The sequence below is a fragment of the Mus pahari genome, chromosome 19 (genome assembly GCF_900095145.1).
Source record: "Mus pahari chromosome 19, PAHARI_EIJ_v1.1, whole genome shotgun sequence".
Lineage (NCBI taxonomy): Eukaryota > Metazoa > Chordata > Mammalia > Rodentia > Muridae > Mus > Mus pahari.
Window position 1 is genome coordinate 31,713,457 of NC_034608.1, and position 14,668 is coordinate 31,728,124.

Here is a 14,668-nt window from a genome sequence, read left to right on the forward strand (position 1 = left end):
CACAACTTAGTGTCTAATAAGGGGCTCCAGTACTAAACTTTAGTGATGCATGTCTACACAAATGTCAAATGTAGTTATGCCACCTCAAACTTCACATGTTGTAAACATCACTGCCTGCTCGTGGAATTATTAAATAATGAGGATGAATAGGTACACTTTATAAAGCCAGGGTTCTTGGTTTGAAACGACCTAGGACAACCACCTCCCTATACCCTGTCTCAAGCACAAACCTTGCAGCCTCAGACATTGCTGGCTCTCCTGTGACGTAAGTCTGTCACACCCAGACCTGGCAGGGCATCGCCTGGACTTAGAATACAGTTGGAGAGAACTTTAGTGTATAACAAGACGACCTTCCTGCTGGCCTAACTCAGTCTGAAGCAGTCCCGCCAATCCAGAAGGTACACAGCTCCCATCCAGACAGACAAACAGCAGAAGCCAGCAGGAGCCAGCTCCCACTTAAGGTTGATCAACTTACGGAGTGAGGTCCAAGGACTCTTGGGAGAGGCTTTGTTGTGGACGTTTGGAAACCACTTCTACACTATTCGGTCAAAATCACACACAAGATGAGGCTGCCTCACTAGTCTGACATTCATAGAGCCCCTTCTTATACAGGATGCTAGGCACGGCAAGAGAAGCGGGGAAGCTTACTTCTGTGCCCTCAGAGCATCAAGTATGGAATGCACTGAACACTTAAAGTACCACACCTCAGCACCTACCTCACTTAGACAAGGGGCATGCTGTCTCCCCTGGAAGTGGAGCAGATTACATGTTTCTCTTAAACCTGTTGTGTTGGGTAAATATGTTCTAGATATAATCTTAGCTGTATTAGCATGTTCTGATATATGGCCCCACATTCAAGCATATTGTGCAGAGAAAGGGACATGGAGGGATAGAGCTGTCTGTCTGTCTCCAGCATGCTACTTACCCGGTGGGGGTGCAATGTGGCAAGGGCTTGCTTGCTGTCACTAGAGGGTCTTTCTGCTGCTCCAAGACAAAGGCCAGGGCCTTGATGTGCACGGGTAGGTATTTGTGCAACCAAGAATAAAGGACATCACAACACCAGGGAAAATATTTTATTTACTATGTCTGAAGTTTTCAGCATTTCTGTGACATGCACAATTCAAGTGTAAATAAGAGGACAGAAAGCACAATTGTTTGAAAAGCCTTTATCAATTACCGGTATGTCGCAGCCTATTGATAATCCCATGGAACTTAACACTTTAAAGTTACTATTTATTTATGTTTGTTTTTCTGTCTATCTGTTTTATTGTGTGAGTACATGTGTGTGGGGAGTACATGCGTTTCATGGCACATGTGTGGAGGTCAGAGGACAACTAGAGAAGTCGTTTCTCCCCTCCACCATGTGGTTCCCAGGGACTGAACTCAGGTTGGGCAGCACGTGCCTTAACCTGCTGAATCATATCACTGGTCCTTTCCCTGAAGAATGTTAAATCTTAAAAATAAGAATGTATTGCAGACCTTCAAGATTTAGTTCTTTGTATCTATGAACTTCTCTGAACAGAAGTTAACTACATTCAGGAACCCACACAGCCTGGAAGGAGGGTGTGTTCCAGGTTTCCACTAAGTCAGTTTGGTTACATATGTTCTCACAGATGTCCCGGTTGTCCCTTGACAGACCTGCGCTGACAGGCCACTCGTGATGCCATCTCACGCACCGAGGGGCTGGCTTTGTGGAAACTGGCTTCCGGTTCTGACCCTCCACCTCCTCCGTGAGATTCCTGTTCACTAGCAATGTCCACCTTGTAGGGCACGCATGCCTCAGAGCTGTCTCCTACCTCAGGAGCAGGCCGCCGTACCAGGAGCCGCCCTACAGCACATCTGGGACATGCTTTCTGTGTTCAGACATTGACCAGTCCCCTGTCCTGAAGTGGGCCCAGCATATCTGCTCCATGGCCCTGTAGGCTGGGCAGCAAGGCACGCTTGTGACACCAAGTCTTGGCAAGTGTGAGGTAGGGTCAGCACAGTGACGTTCGAAGCTTGACACCAGATGAGCAGGTAGGGTCCAGGCCCTCCATGCCTGTGTGCATGAGTGCATGCTGACCAGATAAACACTGGAAAAGCAGATGGTGACACGGCACAGTGACATGGCACAGACCCAGGCGCACACAGGCGAGACGGGGCTTTGGGTGTGGATTCCTTCTGGATGACGTATATTTGCTTCCAAATGCATATGGCTTTCGAAGGGCTGGACACTTAGCACTGAAGACGTCATAGACAGGTGACGACGGGAACTGGTGTATCTGATTTGTAAATCTAATTCATCACTCAAAAAGAAGTGTTTCTCATGGAAAACGTCCTTTTAAATATAAAATATATTAAAAAAATAAGAAACTTCTCTGGAGGCAGCATCCAGGCCCATAGTGCTAACCTCATTAGAAGTGAACTGGCCTCCCAGCCTGTCAACAGCTGGATATGAACCTGCTGGACCTATTCTGTGCCAGGCACCCTGTGCAAACTGCAACAGGCTCTTCTAGAGAAAATGAAAGCAAAACATCTAGTAAATCTAGAGATTTGACAATTTAAAACTATCCATCTTGAATACCAAGATTAAAAGCAGTGGGCTCTCGGGCAAGGCCACCTTCACGAGGTGTGTTTAACAGCTTGGACTTGTATAAAAGATACTTCATTCTGAGGACACGGATGCCGCTTTGAGGCGTAACTGTAACATGATTCCAGTTTGGGAACGGCTGGTGCTCACCTTAACATCAGGAGCTGGGCAGCATGCTCTCAGCCCTGCGGACAGGGACTATGTTGCTTTCTGTAAAGACAAGTCATGCAGGCGTCTCCTAAAGCACTAGCTCTGCCCATGTCCCTGACGTCCCAAGGTGCTTCTTTGTGTCTGCACATCAGCCACTGCAGCCTTTAAGCAGAGTAAGGGTTTGCTTCATGAGTGGACGAGGAAGACTCTGAGGTCAGCGACAAATGCACACAGCAACCCACGCAGCTGTCTCCTCCAGACACGCCCATCCTACCCTCCATCTGGCTTTTCCATCTAGAAAGGGCGGTGTCTCCCGCCTGTGACCACTGGCCGTGCGTACTCTACAAAGTCATCTATAAGGACAGGCCATGCTCCTAAAGGGAAACAAACAGATTTTTAAAATAAGTCTTATGCCAGTATTTTTATATTAAAATATTCTTTCCCCAATTTTAACATCTAAAGAAACAAAGGAATCTGAAGCTTATGCAACTTGCATCTGACTACATGACTCGCTGAAGTCACTTCTGCTCTGGGAAATAGGGTGAGTGAGTGGTGGGTTTAATGTCCTCGAGACCACATTCACTGACCATACCTACACGGCGGCTTCTCAGGCCTCAGCCAGTTCACAGGCAGTCAGCGAGACTCTGCGCACTGGGGAGGAGGCAATGCCCGGGAGCACTACTCCCTAGTCATGGGCATTGTTTCTCTGACTCCTTACCAGAGACCCCAAATCTATCCAGTGCAGAACACCACAGCTCACGAGCTCCTCCGCTGCACCGGCACGTGCTGCCTCTCATGCTAGCTGGCATCTGGCAGATAGTCATGGCTCCTGAAAACCAGGCTGTCTATATTCAACTATCTCTTCGTTTCCACACACTCTCGTTAGGCACTGGCTATGAGCTGGACACTGTTGAGCAGGGAGGTCACAGAGATGAGGGACAGGATGTGAGACGGATGCTGTCAGTGACGGGTGCTGTCCACAGGCATGAGGGACGACGGTGTCCTGGACAAAGTCCTCGAGCTACACCTGGGGGGAACCAGCCTCTGGACCAGACGCCTCTCTCGGGGAGCAATGCTACTTCAAGAGGATGTGTCTGATGTGAAGTTCTCTGGCATCAGGGGAAATATGTCTAGACTTATGACAGCATGTATAAGGCATGCTACTCAGGTTTTATGTGGCTATAGGGGCTGACAAGGCAGTAAGCCAGAACACTGCTCTTAACTCCTGTGGGTGGGCGGCCCTTCTGGGTCAGCATCTGCCCCGCACTCTGGGGCTAGTCAGGTAGCATCCGTAGGGTGTGTGAGCATCTCTGGTAACCCTGTGAAATCCTACAACTTCTAGTACCTTCTTCATCGTAGTTAGACAAATCATCTGCAATCATGTTTCCAAAATCTAGGAGAAGGTTCCAAGTATCCCTTGGAATTGATCTTTTGTGATGCTCCTAATACATAAGAGAAAAACATCCACCAGGTTAAGGTTCAGATCTTAGCTCTCAGATATTACAGTGGGTGGGGCGCACTGCGTCAGGAAGTGGCTCTCCTGAACGTGATGAGGAGTGCAAACACAAGACCATCACAAGGAAAGGCAATGGACGCTCATCAACTGTTCGTGCTAGGTGCCATCCGTCCAAATGAGGAGGACTGAAGGATCTAAAACCATTTTACACTGACAACTGTACATCCCTGTGTTGGTCACACAGAAGGCCAGTCTCTAAATGTCTTCACCCTCCCCACTTCCTCAACACCAAACCGTTAGGAGGAAAGGACGCGGGACAACATGGAGTCCTGTTTCTCCCTGTCTTACTCCCTCAGTTATACTTCCACACATCAAGTGTTTCTTGAGTGGGATAGTTGTCTAAAAATAATCTGTTACTTAATATTCTAGTTGTATCAAAAACACAGACTAATACAGTGCCTGTACCACAGAGAGGTAAGTTCTGGGGCAAAGCTGGGCCCCAGGCTCCCTCTCAGCTGGCTCTCCCCGATGGCCTGCAGAGTACTCATCAACTCAAACGTAGTACTGTCGCACCAGCCTTTACATGCCAATGCACACATGTAACATGGACAGCTGCTAAGCCTGCTACATATGTACATGCTACCTCAACACTTTTCACATTTCTCTTTTTCTGTGCACGTGTATAGGTCAGGAACCACCTGTTGTGGAGGTCAGTTCTCTCCCTCCACTGTGTGGGAGCTGGGGATTAAACTATGGCCATCAGACTTGGCGGCAGATACTCTCATCTGCTGAGCCATCTTGCCAGCCCTTGTCTTAAATCTTTCTTTCTTTCATTTTTTTGGGGCCTGGTTATTTACCTTATTCTTGGAGAACATCTTCATATAGTATATTAAAACACCAACCACTGGATTGTCAGGGGTCTCTAGAGCCTGTCCTCCCTGCCAGCATTCAGTCTGAGAAGTGCCCAGCTGACATAGGTCTGACTGCCCCGCTCTGTCCTCTGTCCTCTGGGGCAAAGAGTCTCATTACTCTCAGTCCTCTAATCACTGGACGCTGGCTCTGCACTGGCATGCTTCTGTGTCCATGATGTGGCGGGTGGGTGACACCTTCTGATTTCTAGACCCGTGGCGGTGGAGCTCTCTGGAGAGCATCTCTAGTTTGGTATTACCTGAGATGATGGTAAAATAGGCTACTTACTAGGTTAGGCAGGAAGATCCCAAGTTCAAGACCTGCCTAAACTGAGCAAGTCAAAAAGTGAGCTGGGATGTAGTTCAGTTGTAGAGCACTTGTTTAGCATGTAGGACGCCACAGGCTCCATCCCTGGTCACACAGTGAGTCAAGTAGGAACTGGGTATTGGGTTATCAGCCACTGAATATCCCAGAAGTACCAGGGCACGTGACGGGATGAGCCCCTGGACACGAAGCCCTTCCAGAGGCCACCAAGACGTGCCTGCTCTCCACAGACCATGCTCTGTGAATGCTATCACTAGATCAAACAGCGAGGGGAGTAAAATGCCCAAAACCACCAATCTTGCCCATAGTAGGGCAGAGTGCATGCTGGCTGGGGTCATAGATGGCGTGAGACAGGTGTACCCTGCCAGGCCACAGGATGTGCTGTGGGAAGTATGGCCTTCTTTCACTGTCCAGACAGTGTGACGGTCTGGCGATCCCTGCTGTCACCAGGGCTGTTGTTTGTGGATCCAAGACATGTTCTTGCACACTCTACTCACTTAAGAGAGCTCACAGCTAAACTGGCTGTCCCTACAAGACAGGGTCTAGCACAGGCAGAGAGTCTGCCTCAAGGCACCACGCAAAAGCCTCCTGTCCTTCTGTATGGGGCAGGGTACATTTTAAAATAGTGTCAGATTACACACACATGGTAGCAGGGCACCTCTAGGCAAGATCCAGTCCACCCTAGAGTCCGGAGCAATGTGCTACAAGTGTGACTACAAGTGTGGTTCTGGTACTTTGTGGATTTGAAGTTCCTCGGTAGAAATGAAGAACTACTGAGTTTGGAAGTCCTCAGAGGAGACGGCAGGATAGGAGCTGCTGAGCTTCACAGCTGATGGACAAAGAGACTTTGGAGCGGCTCGCGCCCGCACTGCTGCGCTGTGGCTCTCTGTAAGCGCTGGCCTGTGCAGCCCGCTGCCTGATGCCTGGTGCTTCTGTGCTCGCACTTTAACCCGATGGCCTCGTTCAGTCTTAGCTATTTACTTTCTTATTTTGGTTTTTGAGACAGAGTCTCATTATGTCACTCTGGCTGGCCTTGAACTCACAGAGGTTTGCCTGCCTTGCCCTCCTGAGTGTTGGGATTAAACGTGTGTACCCCCACACAGAGCCTAAATTTTAGCACTTTAAACAAGAAAAGCTTCCTCTTGGTTGGGCACAAAAGGTAAGAAACAGTCACTTACCAGCAGAAATGTGTTCCAAAGATCTAAAAATTTAAACCTTCCAGACAATACTAACTTCCAATATGCAACAGCCATTTCTAAATCTGGCAGAGAGAAATGGGAGGTGAGGGGAGAAGGGGGAAGGGGGGAGGGTAGAGAGAGAAAAGGGGATGGTGATTAATAAATCCCAGTCGTTTTCCCTTTGGGATAGCAGTAGTTACGTGGTGATCCTCCCTAGCAGTCACAGGAGGGCTGATCCCTACACAAGGGTTTCTGGAAATGGCATGGAACCCAATTTTATGAATCTGAAGAAATTTCTTAGGGAGCACTTGTATATTATTTGGACAGACAAGCAGTTGTCCCCAACTAACCAGTTTTGGAGACTTAACTATGTGCCTGATCCAGCTAGGGCTGGCTGTCTTAGAACCATCTGATCCCAAGCAAACTGGACAGTCTGAGGACTCTGAATTTCTCACTGCACAGTAAGACAAATTTCTACACAGAGAAAACCATTTCCACTACCACAAAGATATTTAAAAAGTTTAGGTTGTTTCTCAATCAAAGCCAACCTCTCTTGCTCAACCAGAAAGCAGTGATTTCTTCCTTTTAAAACAAATCTATGCTTTAAGGTGTGTGTTTAATGGAAAATGAACTCTGGGTTTCAAGGAGTCACTGGAACAGGATCTCCTGTCAGACCTTTCTGGAACAGCAGTGTACTCTATGGTTTTTGCACATTGTTTAAGTCCTTCTTTTTATATGCTAAGGAATAGCATCTGAAGACACAGGAAGGCTATTTCTAAGCCTGACTACTTTCAATCATGATGAATACTGCTCATCATAGGCGATAAAAAGACAGCTATGCTGAAAGTCTCCTAATTGTATTTACGCATGGCTGTCAGATAAAGCCATGTGAGAAGCAGGCTGACAACTGTATTAAGGGAACAGTTTAGTTCAGATACAAAATGCACAATGAAGCACTTTTCTAGACTTCTTCTAAATCTGATTTGATCCCCCCTGGGCAGATATTATTAATGTCAGTGTTCTAGTTTGAGACTTCGAGGGTGATCATCACCAACACTGATAAACTAGGTACAAGGGTGGCAACCAACACTGGCTAGGACTCTCTCTAGGGGCTTACAGGGTGTGCTGCAGGCCTGAGCCGACCTAAGCACGCGGGAGCTCACTCACAAAGGACAGAATCAGTGAGGTCCAAGGGAAGGACTTGCCGGGTCTCACCTCTGGGACCCACAGTGTAAGGCTCACATGATTCGTCTTGTTCTGCTTTTAAGTCTACATCCTTCTCCCCCAGGAAGGACACTAGTGAGAGCTACAGTCAACTCATCTTTACGGTGTAGAGTGCTCACAGTGGGAAATGGGGGAGGAAAGACCAATAAAGTCTCATGGCGTACTTCATAATCTAGTTGTGTCTGGGTTAGTTTCAGTCCTAGAGCCTTTCGTATAAAGTCCCTAAGCTGAATGTGCAAGAGCATCTGACACTTAATATTCCTGTAAAGATGACACACTATCCGAGTGAGCGCAGCCATTTGGAAAATAATGACTACAAAATCCCCAAACAGTAGGACTTGGGACTGAAGTTGGGGCCATAGTTACTTTGGTATGAGGATGTTTTAGCATTAATTTCTTTCTAGGAACTTCTTTTAAAAAGTCCATTAAGAAAATGCTAGAAGGTAAGGCTAGTTAGAAGATACATGTGTGATACTCCACAAGACAAGAAGCATCCTCTGTTCAAAAAGAAAAAAAAAATTAGTATAAAACTTGGTTTCCTCTAAGATCGAGAATCTCAGGCCAGCTAGCTGACTTACCCGTGGCCAGTGTAACAACATACAAGTCTGTGTTAGAACAAGGAATCAGGCCAAGGTGCAGCTCAGCAGTTGAGTACTCACGTTAGCTTCTGTAAGGCTCTGAGGACAATCCCAGGAGCGGGCACATGTGTGCTCATGTATGCATGTGTGCACATACACACTCATGTCAAGAAATCATCACCCCCCTTGCTTAAGTGAGCTGTCTGCTGGGCATAGAATAATGAATGTTAACCCATAAAAACACTGCAGCTGGGTCAACCGCAGCGAGACTGGGACTTTGTGGCCAGTATGGGTAACTTAAGAACCCAGACTCAAAGCCACCAATACTGTACACCACAGGATCCTGATGTGCACAGACACAAAACCACAAGGGAAGAAGAGAATGGGGCTCTGATGCCACTCCCCATGGCAAGAGGGGCCTCTTCTAGGAAACGCAGAGCCATGCCTGCCTGCCTCTGCTTGTGCCAATTCCTTAGCAGACAAACCACACAAGTGTGCTCTGGAAAGACTAAATTGATAGTTCTGCATTTAATTTGCAGTCATAAAGGGATTCTTTTGAAAAGGCCCTCAAAGCCTTTCCTTGGATAAAAGAAATCATTCAATTTGTTGAGCTTTACTTGCCAGTTCTACTGTCTGAGGCTATTAATAAAATGAAGATTAACTATATCATGACTGCATCTTAGAGAAGGTTCCTTACCCTTATAGTACACCTCTCAGAAATATTCACAAATACAAAATATATTCCATCATATTTTCCTTTTTCTTTTTCTGCGATGCTGGTAACCAAAACTATGGTCTTATGCACGCTAGGCAAGTGTACTATAAGCAAATCAGAATCCTCAGCCTTTCGCTTATAAGTTTGTTTGTTTGTTTTTATGTTTATAAGTTTAAAGTGGGCAATGATTTTAGAGTCTAATTTATAACATCTTCAAAAATACTAGGGAACTAAAATTCATATGGAACATGAACACACTGAGTATCATGATTATATATGAGTAGCTACCTGCTGTTATTAAAGTCCGGTGTGGGACACAGGACGACAGTACCCAGCCCAGCCATTAGCTGCAATACCCTTAGAGAACACTGTGCACCCAGGCACCGGAAAGGCTGTCCAATTGAGTCCTTGACCCAAAAGATTCAGAGCTCTAGACAATAATCTGAAGCCACTGAATTTTGAGGTGTTTTGTTACGCATAATAACTAACCCAAGCAGTGTATCTGTGGTAAGCATTAAGAATCTACACTTCTTTCCTTTTTGTTTGTTTGTTTGTTTGTTTTGTTTTGTGTTGTTTTTTTGGATGCAGGATCTCACTATGCAGCCCTGGCTGGCCTGGAACTTGATCAGGCTGGCCTCAAATGTTCAGTAATCGGCTCACGTCTGCATCAGTGCCAGGACTAAAGGCTCGAGCTGAATCTGCGCTCACTGCTGATCTCAAAGGCAGTGGTGCAGGACAGTGTGGCCCGAGTGCACTGCTCCTGTCCAGGAGCCACAGGCAGGGCTCCTGTGTGACTCAGCATGACCGCAGTTGGCTCAGGAAGAAGGGCAGCTGAGGAAATGAAGCCTGGCTGCACAAGGTGAAGTACAGCAGGCTCAGCAGGCACAGTCCTGCTCCAAACACAGCCACTGACCTCAGGAGTGGGCACATCTTCCTTTAACCAGTCCTTAGCCTCATTGTCTCTGAGGTACCCTAAAGCCTGAGTGAGCCCAACAGAATCTTCTGTTAAGTTTCTAGAAAACTCTAGCAATGTGCTCCTGAGAATTCTGATAACATTTAATGGGGTGATGAGGGTCTGAATTAAGACAGACTTCAAATATAACAGCTATTTTCTCTCAGTCTCCTCAGAAAGGAGAGGGGAGAGGAAGATATAAAATCAAGAGTTTTAGTTTCCAAAGTAAAAACTCAAGTCATAGAGTAAGGATGGTGCAGGCTGGTGCATACCCTCAATCCCAGTGGCCCGGAGGCAGAAGCAGGCACAGCTGAGTTTGAGGACAGCTAGAGCTACACAGTAAGACTCAGTCGGTGTAGTATTACCAATTTTGGCTTATCCTCGCCTAGCTTACAAATAAATGAGACTCAGACTACAGTTATTTTATGTGGCTTTGACAGTCACTGGGGGTCACCCCTCATCTACTCTTCTAGCTGTAGGGTTGGTACCTCCCCAGCGGTGAGCCCCAGATACTTGCTGTTTCTTCCAGCCACGTGCTCATGGTTCCTCTCCCCTTGTGGCAGCGGCTTCCTTCTCCTCTCTCATTCCCACTCTTTTCCCCTCACCTCTCCTCCTCCAACCAGGTCACTTCAAACCCACCTATTTCTAATATCTCTAGTAACTGGCGGTCACCGATTTTATTTAATTAATAGTTTTAAATCAAAGAAGAAGGTTTGCACAACAAAAGCTTGTAAAAAGACTGCCTACCCATGTTTATTACTGCACGATTCACAAAATCAGAGTGACAGTCTCAGCCCAGATATGTCAACAGGTGAAGGAATACAAAGAATGCGGTGCACATGGAGTCAGTAAGCCATTCCATGTAAGATACTCAGTGTCAGTAAGCCATTCCATGTAAGTCACACACAGAGTCAGTAAGCCATTCCATGTAAGTCACACACAGAGTCAGTAAGCCATTCTGTGTAAGTCACACACAGACTCAAAAGCTATTCCATGTAAGTCACACAGAGTCAGTAAGCCATTCCGTGTAAGACACAGAGTCAGTAAGCCATTCCGTGTAAGACATACACAGTGCAGGAAGTCATTCCATGTAAGACACACAATATAGGAAGACATTTCATGTAAGACACACACAGTGCAGGAAGTCATTCAGTGTAAGTCACACATGGTGTTAGGAAGACATTTCATGTAAGTCACACATGGTGTCAGTAAGTCATTCTTGTAAGTCACACACAGTGCAGGAAGTCATTGAGTATAAGTGTAAGTCACACACAGTGTCAGTATGCCATTCCATGTAAGTTACACACAGTAATAAGCCAAAATTGTCATTCAGGGAACAGATGGGCCAGAGATCACACTGAGTGAGGCCAGCGTGACACAGAAAGAGCACAGCGTGACACGGAGCATCACATATGCAAACATCCATTTTTTTTTTTTTTTAAAGAATTGGTCTGGGCATGGTGGCACTTGCCTTTAATCCCAGTACTTGGGCAATCTCTGTGAGTTTGATGTCAGCCTGGTCTACACAGAAAGTTCTAGGCCAGCCAGAGCTACATAGAGAACCACTGCTTCAAAATGAAATCATACAAGTTACAATGAGGAGACGGGCTAGAGACTAAGTGTGAGGACCAGGGTTTGGATTTGCAGAACCCACAGGCAAAGCTGGTGGGACTGGGGAGGTGACTCAGGATCAATTCTTAGAATCCACGTGGCAGCTCAAGACCATCTGTAATTCAGTTCCTGGAGATGTGATATCCTCTTCTACCTTTGTGTGAACCAGGCATGCGTGTGTGTTGCGGCCCATGTTAGAGGAACAGTTAAACAGCTCTAGAACCCACAGGATGCAGCCCACCAGTTAGCGCAGCCACGACGGGTGTGCCTCAGAGAGGTAGGAGCCATGAGGACTCTGTGTCCTGAGGACTTGATACAGCTGTAGGGTGTTGCTCTGCTGCTACGTTAGACCACGTTCCTCATCACCTCTGGGTTGTGTGAAAACTCTAAGGGGCTTCCAGCCCCTCCCTGGGCAGTACCATTGGCAGTAGTGCCTGATCTTTTCAATGGTTAGACTAATGATTCACTCCACCCTTGGAAAGAACTTGGAGATGTAGATTATCAGCAATGATCACCACCCTTAGAAATAATCTGGAGAAATAGATTATTAGTGAAGCTAGGTTAAGATGTTTTTGTTGGTGGCTCTGATGTAGAAAATCTTAGGGAACAATTTGAAGTTTAGAAAGGTACACTCTTAATAGTTGAGCTAGAGAATTTTTGGTGGTAAAAGAACAAAGAAAAATGGCAGCCGGCCAGCACTATCTGGCGTGTCTCTCTTGCTAATACTGGGCCGGTGAGCAAGATGACGACTTATTTCCTATGCTCACTGTTGCCCTCAGTTTCCTGATGTGATTTAATAAAAAACTGTTAATAAGTAGATGTGCATTCAGGATTTAAAGTAGAAACAACTGACTGTTTTTATATAAAAGTTTAGATTTGTGATTCTATTAAGATTTTTATAAGATTACTTTTTTAAGATAAATGATAAGGTAATTGATCTTTTCTTTGAAACCACAAACTGCAGCCTGCCAGTAAAAGAAACTGGATGAGAAAATTACTTTGCTTGCTTACGATTTGTTAATCTTTAATAAGTTGCTCAGTTATGAGTGTATGTGGGTTCTTGGGAATAATTTTTTTTTACCCGTACTATATAATGTATTTTATGTAAAGGTATTGGGGAACATCTTGTTTTTTCATGATTGTTGACTAAAAGGAAAATAGAATGTAACCATATTGTAATTTTTGTACTGCTTGGAAGATGTTGCTGGGATATACAAGCTGTGGGAGAAAAAAAAAAGTTGTTGGAGCCTTGCTCCATCTACCCACCAAATGCATGCGTGTGTAGGTGTGCAAAATGGCTGGAGCCTTGTTCCAGCCACCCAATGTGTAAATGTATGAACGTATGTGTGTGTATGTGTGAAGCTGCTGGAGCTTGTGTTGCTTCATCTGCTATGTGTGTGTGTGTGTGTGCGCGCGCGTGCATGCGTGTGTGTGTGTGTGTGTGTGTGTGTGTGTGTGTGTGTGCTTTACACCATCCCCAATCCCACATCCTCTCCTTGGATCACTGAACATACAGTCAGAGCTGGTCTCCGACACACTTGATACATAGGCACACGTCTCTGACACACTTGATACATAGGCACACGTCTCCGACACACTTGATACATGGGCACACGTAGACAAACAAACCTTCATACACATAAAGAACAATTTCTAAAAAGTGAAAAGGCTGGGAGGGTACGGTAGCCCACCTATAATCCCATGCAAGGGAGATGGAGACAGGGAAGCCCAGGAGTAAGCTTGCTGGCCTACTAGCTGGCACTGTGAACTCCAGGGTCAGTGACCCCCTGCCTCATTGTGTGAAGTGGACAGTGACCAAAGAAGACACCCAATGTCAATCTCAGGCATCTACTCCCAAACCTGTGCACACATGCATGTGCACACAGGCAAGTACACATGTGTACCATATAAAAGACATTAGGAGGGTAGAAGAAGGACTTGGAAGGAAAAGGGGACCAGTGTGGAGGCTTGAATGGGAATGGCCGCCATAAGCTCATAGAGTTGAGTGCTAAACTAATCAGAGAGTGGAACTGTTTAAAGAGATTAGAAGGATTAGGAGGCGTGGCCATGCTGGAAGCAGTGAGGGTGGGCTCTGAGGTTCCAAAAGCCCAAGCCAGTCTCGGGGTGTCTCTGTCTCTCTGTCTCTGTCTCTCTGTCTCTCTCTCTCTCTGTGCCTGCTGCCTGTGAAATACAATATAAAACTCCCAAGCTACTTCACCAACACCATGTCTGCCTATGTGCCGTCATGCTCCCCACCATGATGATAATGGACTAAACCTCTGAAACTGTAAGCAAGTGTCCAGTTAAATGGTCATGGTGTCTTTTCACAGCAACAGACCAGTGACTAAAGACACCCAGTAAGTGGGAAGGGGATGGGGGCAGAGAAGGTCATATTTGGTAAACATGGTCGGTGTATATTATACACTGAATGAAAATTTCACAACGAAACCCATTATTTAATACAGTCTATATATTCCAATAAAAGAAACAGCAGCATGAGGCTCTGTTTGTCAAAGAGATATGGAGAAAAGATCAATCACTAACAACTACTAGTGGTTATTAGGAACAGTTTTGAGACTCCATTTTTGCTGGAAAGAAAACATCAGGGCTTCCTGGAGATGCAGGTGAGCCTAGATCAGAAGAAGAAAACTTTGGCTGAGTCTTGAGCTGTCCCGCAGACACTGAAGGAGCAGCCGGTATCCCAGGGGTCATATTTAAGAGACTGGAGTCAGCTTGAAAAGCAGTTTGCTGCCTAGAGCAGGCGACTCAAGCTTCAGAAAGGATCACGGCCCGTCATAGACTAGTCTTCAGGGTGGCAACCCATGAGTCCACAGCAATATGGAAAGCAAACCCTAAATCAGACCCTGCTCTGAGTGTCTGAATGGCAGAGATGACAGAGGGGACCCATGTGCACAGGCTGACGGGACTGCTGCCAGATGCTTGTTGTTACGGCCTAATCCATAACACCCGAATGCACCATTAGAATGGCTACTGTTCTGGCC

The 14,668-nt window shown here is 46.2% G+C and overlaps 1 protein-coding gene across 3 annotated transcripts in view; it reads right to left on the bottom strand.

The window, feature by feature from the left end:
• Positions 1 to 1,058: 1,058 nt before the first annotated feature.
• Positions 1,059 to 14,668, bottom strand: part of Dcun1d2 (defective in cullin neddylation 1 domain containing 2) — a 32,147-nt gene continuing 18,537 nt past the window's right edge. The window contains exons 5-7 of one of the 3 annotated variants that reach the window (XM_021218902.2): positions 6,587 to 6,669; positions 4,065 to 4,161; positions 1,059 to 3,093 (exon numbers count right to left, since the gene is read on the bottom strand). In XM_021218902.2, the coding sequence (XP_021074561.1) occupies positions 3,014 to 3,093; positions 4,065 to 4,161; positions 6,587 to 6,669 (260 nt within the window). In that variant the 3' untranslated portion in view covers positions 1,059 to 3,013. The remainder of the gene's footprint in view (positions 3,094 to 4,064; positions 4,162 to 6,586; positions 6,670 to 14,668) is intronic. The other 2 variants (XM_021218903.2, XM_021218904.2) reach the window with 2 other exon arrangements.